Source organism: Neofelis nebulosa, chromosome 9 (genome assembly GCF_028018385.1).
Source record: "Neofelis nebulosa isolate mNeoNeb1 chromosome 9, mNeoNeb1.pri, whole genome shotgun sequence".
Lineage (NCBI taxonomy): Eukaryota > Metazoa > Chordata > Mammalia > Carnivora > Felidae > Neofelis > Neofelis nebulosa.
The window spans coordinates 97,704,470-97,724,509 of record NC_080790.1 but is presented as its reverse complement, the minus strand read 5'-3'; the positions used below and the strand labels follow the sequence as shown (position 1 = coordinate 97,724,509).

The 20,040-nt window shown below is 41.9% G+C and overlaps 1 protein-coding gene across 1 annotated transcript; it reads left to right on the top strand.

The window, feature by feature from the left end:
- The first annotated feature begins 18,804 nt into the window (after positions 1-18,804).
- Positions 18,805-19,527, top strand: SCP2D1 (SCP2 sterol binding domain containing 1). Its single transcript, XM_058684778.1, has one exon. The coding sequence runs from the start codon at positions 18,859-18,861 to the stop codon at positions 19,327-19,329; it is 471 nt and encodes a 156-aa protein (XP_058540761.1). The 5' UTR covers positions 18,805-18,858; the 3' UTR covers positions 19,330-19,527.
- The last annotated feature ends 513 nt before the right edge of the window (positions 19,528-20,040 follow it).

Genomic DNA, 20,040 nt, shown 5'->3' with positions numbered 1-20,040 from the left:
CCCTCCCTTGCACCCCCTCACCCCTGTCGACTGCTGGTTTTTTCACTGTGTCCATAGTTTTACCTTTTTCAGAATGTCACATGGTTAGGATCATTCTTTTCACCTTTTCAGGTTGGCTTCTTTCACTTAGTAATATGAATTTTGAATTCCCTTGATACCTTTTCATGGCTTGATAGCTCATTTCTTTTTATCCCTGAGTAGAATTTTATTGTCTAATGTACCAGTTTATTTGTCCACTCACCTACTGAAGGACATCTTGGTTGTTTCCAAGTTTTAAAATTATGAATAAAGCTGCTATAAACATCCATGTGTAGGTTTTTGTGTGGACATAATGATGAATGAATACCAGGGAGCATGACTGCTGGATCATATGGTAAGTTTTGAAAGAAACTGCCAAACTTTCATCCAAAGTAGCTATACTATTTTGCATTTCCACCATCAATGATGAGAGTTCCCGTTCCTCCACATCGTTGCCAGCATTTGGTGTTGTCAGTGTTTGGGATTTTGGTCATTTTATTAAGTGTGTAGTGGTGACACATATTTTTAATTTTTTAAAATGTTTATTTACTTTTGAGAGAGGAAGAGAGAACGTAGTGGAGGAGGGGCAGAGAGAGAGGGAGACACAGAATCTGAGGCAGGCTCCAGGCTCTGAGCAGTCAGCACAGAGCCCGATGCGGGGCTCAAACTTACAAACAACAAGATAATGACCTGAGTCGAAGTTGGATGCTTAACCCAATGAGCCACCCAGGTGCCCCACATAGATTCTGTGGGTTGTCTAGGTGGCTTTTCTCAGATGGCAGCTCAGCTGGGACTGGATAGTCTAGGGTGTTCTCACTTTTACTTCTGGGGCCTTGGCCAGAATGGTGGGGGGACCTTGTTTCATGTGGTTTCTCGTCCTCCAGCAGGCTATCCCAGGCTTCTTCTCATGGTGGAAAGCGTTCTAACAGCAAGAGAGGGCGTGTCCAATTGTGCAACACTTTTGAAGGCTCTACTTATGTTTGGTACATCCCATTGTCTAAAGCAGGTCACATGGCCAGGTCCAGACTGTAGAGATGGAGAAATGAACTCCACTTCTTGCTTAGAGGAGGAAACTATTGTGACCACACTTTCCCATTCACAGCAGTTGGTGAACGTGATGTCTAACTCAGGAAAGGGATAATCTCTGACGTTCCTTTAAACCACTCTCAATCCCCACCCCAGGGGGGCACCCAGAAAAGCAGTTATGCGGGGAAATATTATAGAAAAGATATTAGGTAATCTCATTCTTCTTTTCTCATTACCCAGTTGGTATTATTCCAAAGGGGCAGTGATCATTTCCTCAGACCCTAGCATTAAGAACTCACAGCCTCTGGTCCTAATGTCCCGTACAAGAAAAGCAACACATTTATTCTTGTCTTCATTTCTTAACTGCCGAGAAAGAGGTTGCTGAGGTTTAAGGGCTGATAATTAATTATGCCTCTTCCCCTTCCATCTTTGGAATCAGTTGAGAAATAGATGCAAGCATGGGAATTGGAGGTCAGAATGGCACCTCTTTGCTGGCAGCGCTGGACCAGAGAATGTGGTTGGGACTACGGCCAGACAGGCCTTCCTGCTTCTTCCCCTCAGGACAGAACTGGGCTGTCCATGGAGGGGAGCCTGGGTCTGCAGAGCAATCCACCAGCCTGGCCAGACAAAAGGAGAATTGTTGCCTCTCACTTTCAGGTCATGGCAGTCAAGACAGAAGGATCAGAGCAGGACTCAGGAATGGGGAGATAAAGGGCCACCCAAGCTGTGGGTGGCTATGGCTCCTCCTCCCTCCTCACCAGCAGTTGGGAGCAGACAGAAGGTTAGGTGGAAGCTTTCCCCGATACTTTCCATTTTGAGTTTTTTGCAATTTTCTCAATGCATATATTTCTTAAACTTCTTTTTGAAGCATAATGTACATATAGAGAAGAGCACACATCATAAGTGTGTGGCTCAATACGTTTTCACAAATTGAAAACACTCATGTAACCAGCACCATATCAAGACTCAGAAAATTATCAGCTCCCTTCTGGCACGTGGGTGGCTCAGTCAGTTGAGCGTCTGACTCTTGATTTTGGCTCAGGTCATGATCCCAGGGTTGTGGGATCGAGCCCCATTCTGGGCTCTGTGTTGGGTATGGAGCCTGCTTAAGATTCTCTCTCTGTCTCTGTCTCTCTCTCTCTTCTCTCTCTCCCTCCCTCCCCCCTGCCCTTCCCCCTCCTCATGCTCTCTGTCTCTCTCTAAAAAAAAAAAAAAAAAAAAAAAAAAAACAAGGAAAAGAAAAAGAAAATTACCAGCTCCCTAGAAGCTCTATGGAGTCTTTTTTGTTCTGGCTTGTTTTGCTCACAATTATGATTGTGAGCTTCACCATGTTGTGTATAGATTTATATTGTTAATTTTCATTGCTGTGTAGTATCCTACTCTGTGAATACCGTGTAATTTACTTCCCTTCTACTGTTGATGGGCATATGTGTAGTTGCCAGCTTTGGCTTATTTGAAACGTTCTAATATATGCCTTTTGTGAAAATATGCAGTTATTTCAGGTTGATGTATCCCTAGAAATATCCCCTGGGGCCCAGTGATTCTACTTCTAGAGTTACAGTCAACAAAAATGCCTAGCCGTTTTAGAAACTGAAACTGTTTTCCAAAGTGGAACTGTTTGGCACCCCCGCTGGCAACATTATGAGAGTTCTGGTTGCCCCCCTCCTTGCCTCCTTATACTGTGGAAAAGACAGAAGTTCTTGTTCTATACATGAAGGTGAAATACCAGGATAGGGAGGAAATGAGTCCACCTATAAAAGAAGAATGAAAGGTGAAGAATTTTACAAAGAATTTAAAAAATGTGTCAATCCATCTTATTTTTTGATGCATTTCAAACTAAGTTGCAGACAATTAACAGATGGGGTCTTTTTAGGTGCCAAACACCCCCCTATAAGCAAGAGAGTGATTTGTGATCTAACTTTAGACACTCGAAATGCTCTCAAAGTCTCACCCAGCTCTGTGGAGGAAGGGTTTGCAGACAAAATGTTCCCTCGACAGAAATTGTGATAAAACACCAATTAGTGACTGCAGCCACGAAGTGGGAGTGTTTAACCTTTCAGGCGTGCCAACAGTGTGCTCCTTAATTCGAAAATAGGGTACAAAGTGTTAGCAAGTGAAGAATAGTAATCATTCATCACTCAACTTGACATATCTCCTTTGCAGCAGAGGCAAAAGAAGGAATCCTCTGCACTCCACTTATTCTGGCTTTCGTCTAACTTCTCTGAGAAAGGGCCTGATGCTCTAATGAGGGGTAGCAGACACAGAAAATATCCAGAGATCAGGAGAAAACAGGCTGACAGCTTTCCCCTCGAGAAGCCTACCTTCCTTCCAAGCTCCTCAGCGTACTTTATATGCATTACCCAGCGGCAAGTCTTATTATTCCTTTTTGCAAACGTAGAAAAGTGGTGCAGGGAGGCTAAAAAGGCTCACTGGAGGCTACAAGGGAAGCCAAATGTTCAGCTCAAAATAGAAACCGAGAGCTCTGGGAAACTCAGGCAGCCTGAGAGGGTCCTTTAATCTCTGGACCCTTCCGTGTCTTTTTAGACAATAAGCCTTTCCTTGAAAGAGCTTTTATTCCCCCAATGACAGGGCTGCCAAATCTCCCTCCAGGATGTTGTAAAAAGGTGACATTTAACAGTGGAAATTGAAACTGTAATTGACTTCTTTTAAAACAGAAAAACAAGTGCCCTGTATTCCTTCTCGTGGCCAGATGTTTGTAATTGTCCCCTTGGGATTCTACCTTGAGGGAAGCTGAAGAGGCAAAATACAACAGTTCACTTGAATTAATAGAGTTACACTCTCAAGGTTTGTTTTTACTGCATGGACGGAAACCCCATCCAAGCAGATGGAGGTTTCAGGAAGAGGGTTCTAGCTCATGTCGCCTAGCCCTTGGGACCAAAGAAGCCCCAGAATCTCTTGCAGTGATAAGTAAAGAGCTGGAGGTGAACCCTTCATTTCCATATGTGGGTGTATGGGAGCCCAGGATTGTTTAGATTAATTGTGTTACTTGCTCTAACCTAGTGAAGTTTTGGCAGAGATCATGTGAGCAAAGTCTTAAAATGTACTTCTACAGGAAGTCTTGCCTTCTTGTATTTCTGTCATCATCATCATGAGAAGAACATGCCTCAGGGAGCTTGCTGGTCAAAGAGGATGAGAGACATATGGAGCCTGGAGCCTAGTCCAACTGAGCCTAGCCTAGACCAGCCAATCTCTAGCCTCTCTGCAAACATGTAAGCAAGAGACAATTGCTTATTGTTTTGAGCCCCTGAATTTTGTGGTGTTTTGTTATGTGGTGCATTATGTTATAGCTGACTGATACAGGCCCATTGAAAGGGGGATAGGGAGAGAGAGATTCTTAGTGGGCTGTGGACACAATTTGCAAAAATGCTCAGCTTGGGGTAGTCATTACAGCAAGCACCTCATAACTGTGAGAGGAGCTGAATTCAGTGCGGTGACTGTATTTCATATATCTGAGGAAGAATGGAGTGAACCACACTGTGCTCTGAATGGCAGGCCTGCCTGTTGATATTTTCTTCTTAATTGTAACTTTTATAAATCCTTCTCTAATGGTTTCATTCCCATCTCTTCCCCAGTCAGTATGTTGACATCTCCTTATGACTCGATCTTGAGCTGAACCATGAATACCTATGTAACCACACTTAGATTCTACAATTAGCATTTTGCAGTATTTGCTTTGTTGCATGTCTGTCTGTCCATCCTTTGTAATGCCCCTGATTTCAAATCTGAGAGACCACCAAGGAGCTGATACTGATGCAAACACATGAGGGTTTATTTGCAAGCTCGAGCTTGGGCCCAAGTATACCCGACACAGCGGAGCAGGGACTTGGACCCCTAGGTTAAGAGGCGTAGCAGTTTTATAGGGGCCAGTGGCCAATGAGATTGTAACACACACAGAAAGTTGCATAGTCATGTCAGTCCACATGCAGGTGGCCAGTTGAATTACAATTTACCCTATAGTAACTGTTTGAACTAGCCTATCACTCTGGTCAGAATTGGCGTGCAAGTTTGGCGGGCAAAAGGTGGGGTTTAAGAATTGGCGCGCAAGTTTGGCGAGCAAAAGGCGGGGTTTACATTCTTTGGTGGTTAGGGGTTCCACATTCCTATATGAGCCGGTTTCCAGTAAGGGTGTGCTCAGTGGCTTGACTAGGGTGGGAGAGTGTCTTAAGCAATAAGTAGGTCATGTGGGGGTTATACATGAGATGGTGGGTGTAGCACAAAATGGAGTTAGTCTTGCTCTGCTTGTCCAGGGGTAGGGGATTTTTGTTAAATTCCTTGGGTCCCACACCTTCTTTCCCTCTGTCAATCCATCTTATTTTTTGATGCATTTTGAAATAAGTTGCAGATATCAGTATACATCACCCTGATGGTGAATTTTGACAAAGGCATATATCCATCACCACTGAAAGACTATTCTGATTTTGACTTTTTTCTATTATAGATAAGTGTTGCCTTGGTTTAGTGTATAAATGGAATTATACACTATGTAGTCTTTTGTGTCCAGCTTCTATTTGGCGTGTTGTTGTATCAGTAAGGTCCTCATTTTAAAATGAATAATTAGGGGTGCCTGGGTGGCTCAGTCGGTTAAGCGGCTGACTTCGGCTCATGTCATGATCTTTCCGTCCGTGAGTTCGAGCCCGTGAGTTCGAGCCCTGCGTCGGGCTCTGTGCTGACAGCTCAGAGCCTGGAGCCTGTTTTGGATTCTGTGTCTCCCTTTCTCTGACCCTCCCCTGTTCATGGTCTGTCTCTCCCTGTCTCAAAAATAAATAAAAAACATTAAAATTTTTTTTTAAATGAATAATTAGACAAGATCTTTGAGGGTTCTCTTTACCTTAAGGTTTTGAGCTTCTGTGATGTCTGTACAATTATAGTAACCACTGTTGAGTGATACACTTGAACCAAACATCCTTCTGAAACAGACATCTCTCCTGCTTGTCTGTTACAGATCTAGTCCTTTGGTTTCACTCTCTCTCCCCACCCACCTCTCTTTAGGGTTGATAAATCTTTCAAAACTGCTGAGGGAATTTATTGAGATTTGTCCCACGGGCACAGTGCTTTTGATTTACTGAGTTGAGTAAAATGTAGGGGCTGACTGAGCTCTTTGGATTAATTGCATCTGACTTTTCCCTAAGGGGTCATCAGCAGCTTATCCTTCGTAGGACTCACAACAGTGTGTCCAAACTGTGGGTTAGTGGGAATGATTGAAAGACTTGGCAAGTTGTCTTTCTTACTTTGCTCGGCTCTGGTTGGGCAACCAGAATCCATGGCAGTGAGTGGTAAAAAAATGAAAGAAAATAAGAATAAAGTGACAATCTTCTTCCACAGTAGCTAAAAGCCAGTGCCTTATCCCTTAGACTTGGCTTGAGGATTTAACTAATTTAACTACAAATTAAAGCCACACTCAGTGTGGCGGGCTCCTGGCTTTGTTCCGGGTCAATTTAGCTAAGCTGGAACTACGTTTCCCAGAATTCCATTCTCTGCAGACTTCCGGGATTAGCGCGGACCGCTTTGCGACTTCGCGAGCTTGGGAAGACGGAAGTGACGCAACGCTGGGGTCTTTAAGTCTTTGAAAGGCTGGTGCTGGTGCGGCTCGGGTGCTGTAGTAGGTCTTGGGATTGGGTTAGATCCCTGGCTCACCGGTGGGCGGCGGACAGCGGGCGGTCGCCGCGTTCCTGCAGCCCTTTCGACAGCTGAGCGGCGGTAGGCCAGCAGCAACTGCCATCAGCTTCCCTGACTTGTGGGCCAGGCTGCCTGTTGCGCGGCCGGCCGGGCGCCACCGAAGCAACAGCTGTGCCTAAGCGGTGCAGCCAACTCCCTCCCACAAATGTACCACAAGGCCCGTATTCTGTGTTACTCTTGACGCTCCTGCCTCTCTGATTGAATCCCGAGTGATTTCCCGCCACAGAGCATGTGCAGCGTTCACTGCTAGTTCTCTCTTTTCCTCCCTAACACCCAGGTTTGGTTCCAGGATTTCACACTCCTCCACGCAGCTAGGAGATTCAGGGAAAGCTGGATGAGCGCAGCTTCAGAGGTGACTTGGTGAACCTAAGCCAGTGTTGCTAAGGGTAATGGACCCAGTCCTAGCCTGCGGGATGGGGGAGAAGTCACTGAAGGACTTCTAGAGAATAAGCCATTTGGATAAAAGAGAGAAATATGGGAGGAAATGGCTTTGTGTTGTTCTACTAGATGTTGCCCCAAAGTGTTGCTTCCACAAGGCACATGCTATGGGAAGATGGAAGGAAGGACGTTGGCCCGTGAAAGCTCATTGAGCTGCTCAAGAAACCAAACCTGAAATAGCCAGCTTATCCCTAGTTGTCTAGGGCTTTCCCAGGTTCAGCGCTGGAGGTCCTGTGTCCCAAGAAGCCCTTCAGTCCTGAGTATGCGCCATGGGGATCACTCTCCCCCTGCCTCAAGACTTCAATGTGAGATAATAATTCCCTTTACTGTTTAAGCCCTGTGAGTTGTGGCTGGTTTTGGTGCGTGTAGCTGAAAGCATTCTGAACGGTTACAGGGCAGTAGAAGAATGTGCCTTTTGTTTCTGAGAGCAGTTATAAAAGAGACACTGTAAACCCTGTTTTGTGTAAAGGCAACATCATTAGAAAAGCGCCACTGATCTTAGACACTACTTGTGTGTCAGTTTCGTTTATTCAAAATTAGTGTTACTAATTTATGGGCAGGCATAACTTAATACATTTTACCTAATTAGAAAAAAATTACCATTTGGACATGCCTATGATATATTACAAGATAAATATAACTTCTGTTTTAGTTATTTACATGTCTTTGGTCTTTTATGTAGCTTCCTCTTAAAATAGGAGTGCCCTTAAAGCCAATGAAGTGATGCCTTTTGGGTAGGGAGGGAGGGGGTGATCTCTGTTCTTTATGATTAAAATTCTTAAATAAGTTATAGCAGCACTTTCAACAATAGCCAAATTATGGAAAGAGCCTGAATGTCCATCAACTGACGAATGGATAAAGAAGATGTGGTTTGTATATACAATGGAATACTACTTGGCAATGAGAAAGAATGAAATCTGGCCATTTGTAGCAATGTGGATGGAACTGGAGAGTGTTATGCTAAGTGAAATAAGTCAGTCAGAGAAAGACAGGTACCATATGTTTTCATTCATATGTGGATCCTGAGAAACTTAACAGAAGACCAGTGGGGAGGGGAAGGGGGGAATAAACGTTACAGAGAGGGAAGGAGGCAAACTCTAAGAGACTCTTAAATACTGAGAACAAACTGAGGGTTGATGGGGGGTGGGGGAGAGGGGAAAGTGGGTGATGGGCATTGAGGAGGGACCTGTTGGGAGGAGCACTGGGTGTTGTATGGAAACAAATTTGACAGTAAATTACATATTAAAAAAGGGATAACAAACTTTCAGTTATAAAATAACACCTTGGGATGAAAAGCACAGGGTACAGAACATACTCAATAATACTATAGTAACTTTGTATGGTGACAGGTGGCAATTACCCTTACCATGGTAAGCACTGCATAACATGCAGAATTGTTGAAGCACTATGTTGTATACCTGAAACTAACATGACCTTGCACATCAACTACACTTAAATAAGAGAGAATTTGAAGTCCTAATACAATGAAATAAAATAAAATAAATAAAATAAAATAAAATAAAATAAAATAAAATTCTTAAATAAGTTACTGGGACTTTAAGAATATATTTGTAGGTGAGTTTGGTGTCATTTAGTTGATTTTTTCCCCCCAGAAATAAAGGCTTCTAGGGCTTGACACTGTCCTCCTGTGGGTGTGGAAGATTAATTGCATCATTGATCTTTACCCTTTCCTGTGTCTACACCTGTCCTAGCATGGGCTGCTGTAACAAAAATACCATATTGGATGGCTTATACCTAACAGGAATTTATTTTTCACTGTTCTGGAGGCTAGAGGTCCCAAGACCAGGATGCCAGCATGGAGGGGTTCTGATAAGAGCCCTCTTCTGTGTTGCAGACTGCCAACTTCTCATTGTAGCCTCATATGGTGGAGAGCAGAGAAGGAAGCAAGCTAAGCAAGTTTCTTGTGACTGTAATGATAAGGTACACTAATCCCGTTTATGAGGGCCCACCCTCATGCCTCATCTAATCCTCACTGCTTCTTAATACTAACAAATTATGGTGGTAAAATTTGATTTTATGAATTCTTGGGGTACACAAACATTGAGTCCATAATAACACCCTTTGCCATGTAGGCTGTGCCCTCCCACTGTGACTGGGTTTGCCCTGGTGTTGTTCTTTGTCCAATAGGTGCCAGCAGAGGCTGGAAAAGTACTCACATAGTTGGGATTGTTCATGCACTGCCTCCAGTATGACAATGTGCCTAGGTTAGCCTGTTAGGGAACGAGCGTCACATGGCATGACCACACCAACTGAAAGACAAACTGCCAAATGTGAGTGAGCCCAGAGGAGACAGAAGAATCACCTAGCTGAGCCCAGCCTAAATTGCTGGCCCATTAACTCATGAGCGAAAGAAATGGTTATTGCTTTAAGCCAGGGAGTTTGGGGGTGTTTTATTACACAGCTTTATTGCAGTAATGGATAACTAAAGCCATCTTTTATCCATCAGGGACAGTTTGGAGGAGCTGAATGTGTTGGCTTTACAGACAGTCATACCTTGTAGAATTTAACTCAGAAGTCGCCCAGTAATTACTCACTTGGGCGTGCTTATGTTCTATTCAAAGATAAATATAACAGTACCATTAAAAAAAAAAAGTACCATTTTAAGTATAGATCTATATCTATATCTGGTATCTATATCTATATAGATATAGATCTATCTTTAGGTCTTTAAAGATCTATCTTGAGCTTTGTCCAAAAATGGGATGCCTTCACATGGACCAGATCCCACTAATGGGAGCTGGTCTCTGTTCCACATGTATAATAGTCTCAAGGGAGTTATTGGGGATTTTTTATATGAGTCTGGTGTAATTCAGCAATTAAATTCAGGGACAGCATCCACTAATTTCCTTATGGTGGTTAAGACAGTATTGGGTTTGTTTCCTAGAGTGCTGATGCAAAATCATATTTGACTATTTAAATTTGAATTCATTGTAACTAAATAAAATTAATCTGGTTCTTCAGTAATACTGGCCATATATCAAGTGCTCAACACCCACAGATGGATAGCGGCTACCGCTTTGGAGAGCACAGATACAGAACATTTTCATTATCTCAGAAAATTTTATTGGGCAAGTGCGGTCTCAGTGCTTCTGTTCACATTTCTTATTTACAACATCTTTTCTGTCTAAGCTTCTAGTTTCTGCTGACTGCTTGATTCTGACAGCCCCTCAATCTGTACCCTTTGGGAAAAATGAATTATTGTTTTCTAGATATTTGATAAAACTGAAGCTAGCCTGTTTTGACATTTACAACGTTAAATGTTCTCTTCGTTTACAGGTTACAAAACTAACTGACAGAAGGAGTATCCATGCAGTGAGACTTGGCGGGGGTAGTGAGGGCAGCTGAGAGAATCCCTCAGTTTGAGTTGTAAAATCCCCGAAAAAACTTGAAGGGTAAAGAGAAGAAATTGAGTGTGGGGTGCCTGAGTGTTTCAGTGGGTTGAGCATCCGACTTTGGCTCAGGTCTCAAGCTCGTGGTTAGTGAGTTTGAATCCTGTGTCAGACTCCGTGCTGACAGCTTGGAGCCTGGAGCCTGCTTTGGATTCTCTGTGTGTGTGTCTTTCTCTGCCCCTCCCCTGCTTGCTCTCTCTCTCTCTCTCTCTCAAAACTAAATATTTAATTTTTTTTTAAAAGAAGAAAATGAAGCACAAAGAGAGACTATTGGGCAAAATTGTGTTGCATTGGTCAGGTGCCCCTGAACTTGCCCTCCCCACACCCACTGCAGCTGAGCTAGCTTTGCTAGAGGACAGAGCCCACAGCTGGTCTCTACTCTCTGCTTTCCTCAAGAAGGGATTTCCTCCCAAAGCAACTTTTTTTAATGTTTATTTTTTTTTTGAGAGAGAGACAGAGACAGAGACAGAGACAGAGAGAGAAAGTGTGTGTATGTGTGTGGGTGTGTGTGCGTGCGCTCACGTGCACATGCCCATGCAAGTGGGGGAAGGGTAGAGAGAGAAGAGAGAGAGAATCCCATGCAGGAAGGCTCCACGCTGGCAGTGGCAGAGCCTGATGCAGGGCTTGATCTCACGGTTTATGAGATCATGACCTGAGTCAGACGCTTAACCAACTGAGCCACCCAGATGCCCCCATCCCCTCCAAAGCAACTTCTCCCTGGATCACTTCTGGCCTCTCTTCACCCTTTTACTCACTTGAATGAGAGGACTTTTTTTTTTTTACTTGGTTTTATTTTATTTTTATTTTGAAACAATCTCAATTATAGAAAATTTGCAAGTGTTCTAATTTCCTGAATCATTGTTTTAATATTTTTAATTTTAATTCCAGTATAGTTATCATATGGGGTTATATTAGTTTCAGGTGTATAATATAGTGATTCAACAGTTTTCTATGTTACTCAGTGCTCATCATGGTAAGTGTACTCTTTATTCCTCATTACCTATTTCCCCCATCCCCTCACCACCTCCCCTCTGCTAACCATCAGTTTGTTCTCTTTAGTTAAGAGTCTGTTTCTTGGTTTGTCTTTCTTTCTCTCCTTTCTCATTTGTTTTGTTTCTTAAATTGCACATATGGGTGAAATCATATGGTATTTGTCTTTCTCTGATTGACTTATTTCACTTAGCATTCTCCAATTCCAACCATGTTTTGCAAACAGCAAGATTTCATTTTTTATGGGTGAATAATATACCTTTGTGTGTGTGTGTATATATATATATATATATATATATATATATATATATATATATATATATATATTCATTCCACAACTCCTTTATCCATTCACCTATTAATGGACACTTGGGTTACTTCCATAATTTGGCTATTATAAATAATGCTGCCTTAAGCATAGGGGTGCGTATGTACCTTTGAATTAATGTTTTTATATTTTGGGGGTAAGTATCCAGTAGAATGCTTACTAGATCATAGAGTAGTTCTATTTTTAACTTTTTGAGGAAAATCCATATTGTTTTCCATAGTGGCTGTACCAATTAGCATTCCCACCAACAATGCACGAAGATTACTTTTTCTCCACATCCTACCAATACTTGTTGTTTCTAGTGTTTTTTGTTTTTATTTTAGCCCTTCTGACAGGTGTGAGGTGGTATCTCATCATGGTTTGATTTGCATGTCCCTGACGATGAGCGATATTGAGCATCTTTTCATGTATCTGTTGGCCATCTGTATGTGTTCTTTGGAAAATGTCTGTTCATATCTTCTGCCCATTTTTAAATTGGATTATTCATTTTTTGGGTGTTGAGTTGTTTCAGTTCTTTATATATTTTAGACACTAACCCTTTATCAGATATGTCATTTGCAAATACCTTCTTGCCTTTTATAGTTGATGGTTTGTTGATAGTTTCCTTCGCTGTGGTAGAAGCTTTTAATTTTGATGAAGTCCCAATAGTTTATTTATGCTTTTATTTCCCTTGCCTCAAGAACATATCTAGGAAAGTGTTGCTACAGCCAATGTTAGAGAGATTGCTGCTCTATTTTATAGTACTTGTGGTTTCAAGTCTCACATTTAGGTCTTTAATCCATTTTGAGTTTATTTTTGCATTTGATGTAAAAAAGTGGTCCAGTTTCATTATTTTGCATGTATCTCTCCAGTTTTCCAAACACCATTTGTTGAAGAGACTATATTTTGCCATTGGATATTCTTCCTTGCTTTGTTGAAGAGTAATTGACCATATAATTGTGGGTTTGTTTCCAGGTTTTCTATTCTGTTCCATTAATTTATGAGTCTATTTTTGTGACAGTACCATACTGTTTTGATTACTACATCTTTGTAATATAACTTGAAGTCTGGAATTGTGATGCCTCCAGCTTTGCTTTTCTTTTTTAAGTTTGCTTTGGATATTCCATCTTTTGTGGATGCATACAAATTTTAGGATTGTTTGTTCCAGTTCTGTGAAAAATGCTGTTGATATTTTGGTAGTGATTGCATTAAATGTGTAGTTGCTTTAGGTAGTATAGACATTTTAAAAATATTTGTTCTTCCAATCCATGGGCATGGATTGTCTTTCTACTTCTTTTTATCATCTTGGTTTTTTTTAATCAGTGTTTTATAGTTTTCAGAGTACAGGTTTTTCATCTCTTTCATTAATTTTATTCCTAGATATTCTGTTATTTTGGGTACCAGTGTAAATGGGATTGTTTTCTTAATTTCTCTTTCTGCTGCTTCAGTATTATTGTATAAAAATTCAACAGATTTCTGTATATTGATTTTGTATCCTGCAACTACCAAATTCACTGATCAGTTTTAGCCATTTTTGTGTGTGTGGAATCTTTCAGGTTTTCTATATATAGTATCATGTCATCTGTAAGTAGTGAAAGTTTTATTCCTTCCTTACCAATGTGGATACCTTTTATTTCTTTTTGTTGTCTGATTGATATGGCTAGGACTTTCAGTGCTATGTTGAATAGAAGTGGTGGTGTGGGAGTGGACATCCTTGTCTTGTTCCTGACCTTAGGGGGAAAGCTCTCAGTTTTTCCCCATTGAGTATAATGTTCACTGTAGGTTTTTCATATAAGGCCTTTATTATGTTGAGGTATGTTCCCTGTAAAACTGCTTTGTTGAGGGTTGTTCTCATGATGTTTGGGATGATTCTTTTTGGGTGTTAAACCTGGGAAGTATAAACTAAGCTCCTCCACGTCCAGAACTTTCCCTTGGTAGGCCCCTCACTATAATCCCCAGGCATTAGCCTCTCAGGAGTGGGGCTGATAGGTAGTTGGATAGCTCTTGGCTGTTGTGAAAAATGCTTCTATGAACATGGATGTACCAATATCTGTACAGGTGCCTGCCCTTACTTATTTTGGGTATGTTCCCAGAAGTATATGATATACTGGATCATATAGTAATTCTATGGTTAATTTTCTGAGGAGCCACCATGCTGTTTTCTATAGTGCTGCGCCATTCTTCATTCCAGTCAGCAGTGTACAAGGGTTCAGATTTCTCCATATCCTAACCAACATTTGTTTTCTATCTGTGTGTATTCTTAACAGTGCCTGGCCCAGTGCTTTCCATAGTAGATGCTCAACAACTATGTTGAGTGGATGGATATGATGGCAAACTTTAGGATCCTTGAATACTCACATTATCCAAATTCTTGTAGGATTTTGATGAAATTTAGTGAAGAAAAGATCTCAGGAATTCTGGGACATTTCCTCAGAACACCTGACCTTTACAAAGAGGTCATCCTGATGATAATGATGACAGTGAGTTGTGGGGAGCCCTTCCTGCCTGAAGTGAGCTGCCTCCCCTTTTTCTTTAAAAATTTTTTTAAATGTTTATTTCTGAGAGAGAGGGAGAGAGACCAAGCACAAGCGGGAGAGGGGCAGAGAGAGAGGGAGACACAGATACTGAAGCAGACTCCAGGCTCTGAGCTGTCAGCACAGAGCCCGATGCGGAGCTTGAACCCCTGAACTGCACGATCATGACCTGAGCCAAAGTCGGACGCTTAACCAACTCAGCCACCCAGGCGCCCCAATGCCTCTCCTTTTTCAACGCTGACTAATTTGTTGCCAGATGAAGATGTGGATCCAAGGTTATGAATCTTTCCATGCATATGAAAAAAGTCACAAATCTGCATCTTAAAATGTGGATTCTCTCTTTTTTTATATGTCAGTAGCTGTGGCAGATTGCATTGTTGGTCCTAACTTTTCTCCTCTCCCTGCCTCTTGCCCCATCATAGTGTCTTCATGGGTAGGGTGTGCTCCCCCAACCTTAGACTTTGCTCCTGGCTCTGAGAGTTGCTTTTGCTGCTAGTCTAGGGCAGGAGTGGCATTGAGCCAGGGCCGAGCCTGGGCCTTTCTGCTTGCAGCTCTTGTATTTCTGCCATTACCACAGGAGGGACATGCCTGGCTGGCCCATTGATTGCAGAGAGGTGAGAGACATATGTGTCCTAGAAGAACAACTTCATCCTCAGCCGAGGGCAGCACACCCCAGCCACCCAAAAGACGTGTGAGAAGTAGCTGTTTAATGTTAAAAACTGAGTTTGTTTGTTTGCCACATAATATAGCAAGAGTTAATTGATATAAGACTTAATTAAAAAGTTTAAATTATGCATCGTAGTGCAATAATAGCAACTGATAGATATAGGAACTAATTAAATAAAAAAGGATCCACTCTTCCAGAGGGCTTGTGCCCTCTGCTTTAGACAGAGCTCATATCAGTAGCAACATGCCTCTTTTTGTTTTTAAAGCCAGGTTTATTGAAGTATAGTTTACATATTTAAATGTATCCCTTTTAGTGTACAGTTCTGCATTTTGTTTTTTTTTATTATATTTTATTTTATTTTATTTTATTTTTAAACGTTTATTTTTGAGACAGAGAGAGACAGAGCATGAACGGGGGAGGGTCAGAGAGAGGGAGACACAGAATTGAAACAGGCTCTGGGCTCTGAGCTGTCAGCACAGGGGCCCGATGCGGGGCTCGAACTCACGGACCGCGAGATCATGACCTGAGCCGAAGTCAGCCGCTTAACTGACTGAGCCACCCAGGCGCCCCTACAGTTCTGCATTTTGACAAATACATACAATTGTGTAACTACCACCACCATCAAGAAAAGTTCCATCACTGCACTCCACGCCCACCAAAAAAAAAAATTCTCTCTGTCCATTTGTAGACAAATTCACTTTTTACCCCTAACCCACTGCTCATTTTTTTGTTTGTTTGTTTTTACAGTTTTGCCATTTTTAGAGAGTCATATGAATAGAATGATATAGTATGTCATCCTTTCAATCTGTCTTCTTTCTCTCAGCATGAGGCCTCTGAGGTTCATGTGTGCTGTAGAGTGAATCAAGAGATCATTCCCTTTTGTTGCTGAATAGTATTCCATTCTATGATTATGCCAATTTTCTTATCCAAGAGGAAGGACATAAGAAAATATTTGGATTATCTCCTCTGTTTTGCTTTTATGGACAGTGCTTTTGGGAACATTTGTTATGTGTCTTTTTGTAGACACGTTTTCATTTTTACTGCATAAATACCCAAGAGGAGAACCTATGGGTTGTGTGATGAGTGTATGTTTGACTTTGACCACCCTACCAAGCAGTCTTCCACAACTGCAGCAACCTTGTGCACTCCCACCCGCCATACACAGGAGCTCCAGTTGCTCCACAGCCTTGCCAACACTTGCCATTGTCAGTCTTTCCAATATTAGCGATTTTAGTAGATGGGAAGAAATCTCTCATTATAGTTTTAATTTGCATGTCCTCAGGGACTCATGATGTTGAGCACCTTTCCATGTGTATATTGGCCATTCATACTGGAATTCCTTTTTAAAGTTTATTTATTTTTTTTATCTTAGAGAGAGAGAGAGAGAGAGAGAGCGCTAGGGAGGGGCAGAGTAAGAGGGAGAGAGAATCCCATGCAGCTCCCCATGAACCATGTGATGAGCCAAAACCAAGAGTCAGACACTTAACTGACTGAGCCACCCAGGTGCCCGCATACTGAAATTTCTTTAATGGTAGAAATACTTAGTTGTAAAAGATAGGAACTCATGAAGGGGACAGATATGGGCTTGGAACTGTGTTCCCCTCTGACATGCTGAGGCAGGAGTGGACCTGTGTGAATAATTCAGAAGGAACAACCCTGTCCTGAGGAAAAGCAGTTATGGATGGGGTGGGTGGCAATGGGGCCAGTTCACTGTTGACGGCTCACAGCAATATTACTGAGGAATTGCTCACCTCTTCATTTAAAATTCTCTATGCAAATGTCCATACCAGGTGGCTTCAAGGTGAAGTCTTGGTTTTGGAGGCCACTGGGTTTTATTTAACTGCTCCATGTTGATAATACCAGCTCATCCATCATGTACCAAAGAAAATATACCAAACCTTTTTTTTTTTTATTTTCTGCATTCCTCCCAGAGAGAACAAAGCTATCAGCAACTCCATTTAATATAGTTTCACTTGCATATAAAAGCAGCATGGCTAGGAAAGGACATAGACACCCACTTGGTGGAGCTCCCAATGGCCAAACATGGGACAGTGTGAGCAAGAAAATAAATAATGATAGTAATAGATTATGACCCACAGAATAAAACAAATATTACAAGTCCATACTGAGATAAAAATATAGTCGAACAAATAAAGAAATGGGGGAGATGGGACAGCAATTCTTACAGCAGAATTTCAATTGTTAAATCCAAGGGGAGTGATGGAGATGAAAAATGGCCATTTGGCACACATCACACAGATGGACCACTGATGGATGCAAAGAGGAGACGGTTGAAGTATGATTTGAAACGGGGTATTGGCAAAGTCTTAGTATCTCCTTATAAGTTACTTATTACAAGGGAGAAACAGTAACTGCAGTGGAGAAAACTTGTGGACATCACCTTGACCAAGTGATCAAGGTCAGTGTCACCAGTAATGGGACACAGCAATACCATGTAGCTCCTGATATGATGCACGGAGAAGGACACAAGATCATCTCTGTGGTACTTTGGCCCAAAATGCATAACCTCAACCTGATCATTAAAAAACATTAGACCCCAATGAGGGACATTTTACAGAATAACTGGCCAGTATTCAAAAGTCTCAAGGTCATTATAGACAAAGACTGAAGAACTCCCAGACTGGAAGGCACTAGGAAGACATAAAAACTAAATTCAGTGCAGGACCCTGGACAAGAAGGTGGATTGTGGACCAGAAAATAGATATTAGGGGGACAATTGGCAAAATTTGAGTATGGTCTGTAGATTAGTTAATAGTATTGTATCTACATTTCTTTCCTGGTTTAGATCATAGTACTGTGCTATGTAAAATATTAACATTTGATTAATATTTGGGGAAATGGGATGCAGGTGATACAGAAAATCTGTACTGTTTTTAGAAACTTTTTCTAAGTCTGACATTATTTACAAATAAACATATACTTGGGTTGTAGAGTCATTCTACCTCTGTTTAAACCTGGCTACCCTACTAACTAGTTGTCTGACTTTGGACAAGTCATTTCATTCCTTGCCTCAGTTTCCCTATCTATAAAATGGGAATAAATATAGTACCTACCTCAGAGGGTTGTAATGAAGATTAAAAATGTTAGTACATGTGCCATGCCTACAACAGTGCCTTCACACAGTAAGGGCTGTATTATTACATGCAATTATCGTGTGAGGTCAGCAGCATCTTCTATTGATCTTAGGGATATTCCTTTCTCCCCCCTCTCTCACTGTGCCTATGAAACTTTCTGATGCAAGTCCTGGTGCTGATTCTTTCTCTGACCAGCCATTTTTCTCTAAAAGCATTTCCCCTTCCGTCAGCAGCCAGGTAATGCCAAATCCAACATCAGGATCTGTGCATTAAGGATTATCCACTTTTGAAGGAATCAAAATAACTGCTCTCTGAGTTAAGATTGCTACCAGAGATGCCTGCATTGGAAAGACAGAGCTCACATCACCGAAGAACCTTCTGGGGTCCCTTTCTCTTATTCCTAACATGGGGTCCAGAATTTTCCAGACTTGTGAGACTAACAGCCCTGATTGGTTTGAGGGAGTGGTGGTGTGGATATGCCTCACAATTACCTATCTGAGACTTCACCCCATGTCACATTTTAGTATCTGTTTGACCAATAAGACTGCAGCACACACACCGGCCTCATTCCTTGCTTGGGCCTTACCTTTGATGTCACAATCTGACTTATAGATATTAATCTGGCCACAGCTGCTCACAAACCAGACGGCAAGGTCAAGCGGAGCAGCACAGTAAGATGTGGAAGAGAATTGACCATCAACCCAAAATCAAAGCAGGGGATGGACCTCAGGCAGCCCAGCTCAAAGAACTGGGTGCAGCTCAGGAACCTGCCATGTCACACGCTCTAGAGCTGTCAGAATTCCAGAGCTTTCCTGTGTTTGAAGACATTAGCCATCACATCAAAGAAGAGGGGGCCCAACTGGTAAAGAAAGTCAATGCCATCTTTCAGCTGGACATCACCAAAGATGGGAAGACCATTCTGCAGTGGACCATCGATCTGAAGAATGGTTCTGGGGACATGTATCCAGGACCTGCCAGGCTCCCAGCAGACACTATCTTCACAATCCCAGAACCCATCTTTATGGAGTTGGTTTTGGGCAAAATGAACCCTCAGAAGGCTTTCCTTGCTGGCAAGTTCAAAGTGAGTGGCAAAGTTCTGCTTGGTCAGAAGCTGGAGAGGGTTTTCAAAGACTGGGCTAAATTTTAAGCATGTAAAATAACAAGGAAATGATCAGAACTTCTCTCCGATTATGTTGAGCAGAAATCATGCTTGAACTGAAGATTAAAGCAAAAGTATCCATTATTTTTACTCAAATGCTTCCTATTCAAGTTTGATTAATTTTCATGCTGATGTGTTCATTTTTAGTGAGGGTTCTAGAGCAGTAAAGAGTGTTGGAGTACATCACCTAAAATCTTTGTCTTTTTCTTTTTTTAGACTCATGTATGCTATAATGTGCTAGGGTGAAAGCCATACAGAAAAATGGGTGGTTTTGACAGTTGGATTTAGATGCTTTCACGATTGAGTTCCTGAGAAGTTTGTTTGTTTGTTTATGCTTTGGGGAAAGAAGTGCCAACTATCATTGTGTAGGTTTGCATGCCAGTTGGTAACTTGCTTCTTGGAGGAAATTTTAAGTTTGCAGAGCTCTGGGAGGGTGGGCTCCATAGCTGTGTGGGTGGAGCAAGGTCTAGAGGTCTTGGTGTATCATGACTTTGGATGCATTTAATTCCAAGAGAATCCAAGGGCTTGGAAGATGTTCTAGGCTACTGGATCTTAAACTAGAGCCCATATCATACCACTTGCAAGACTGGTGACAGCCTGCTGGGGTCCACCTCAGGGTTTCAATGCCATAGGTCTGGGCTGGGGAGAATGTTCATTTCTAACAGGTTCCCAGGTGATGCTGATGGGATCACCGCTGGA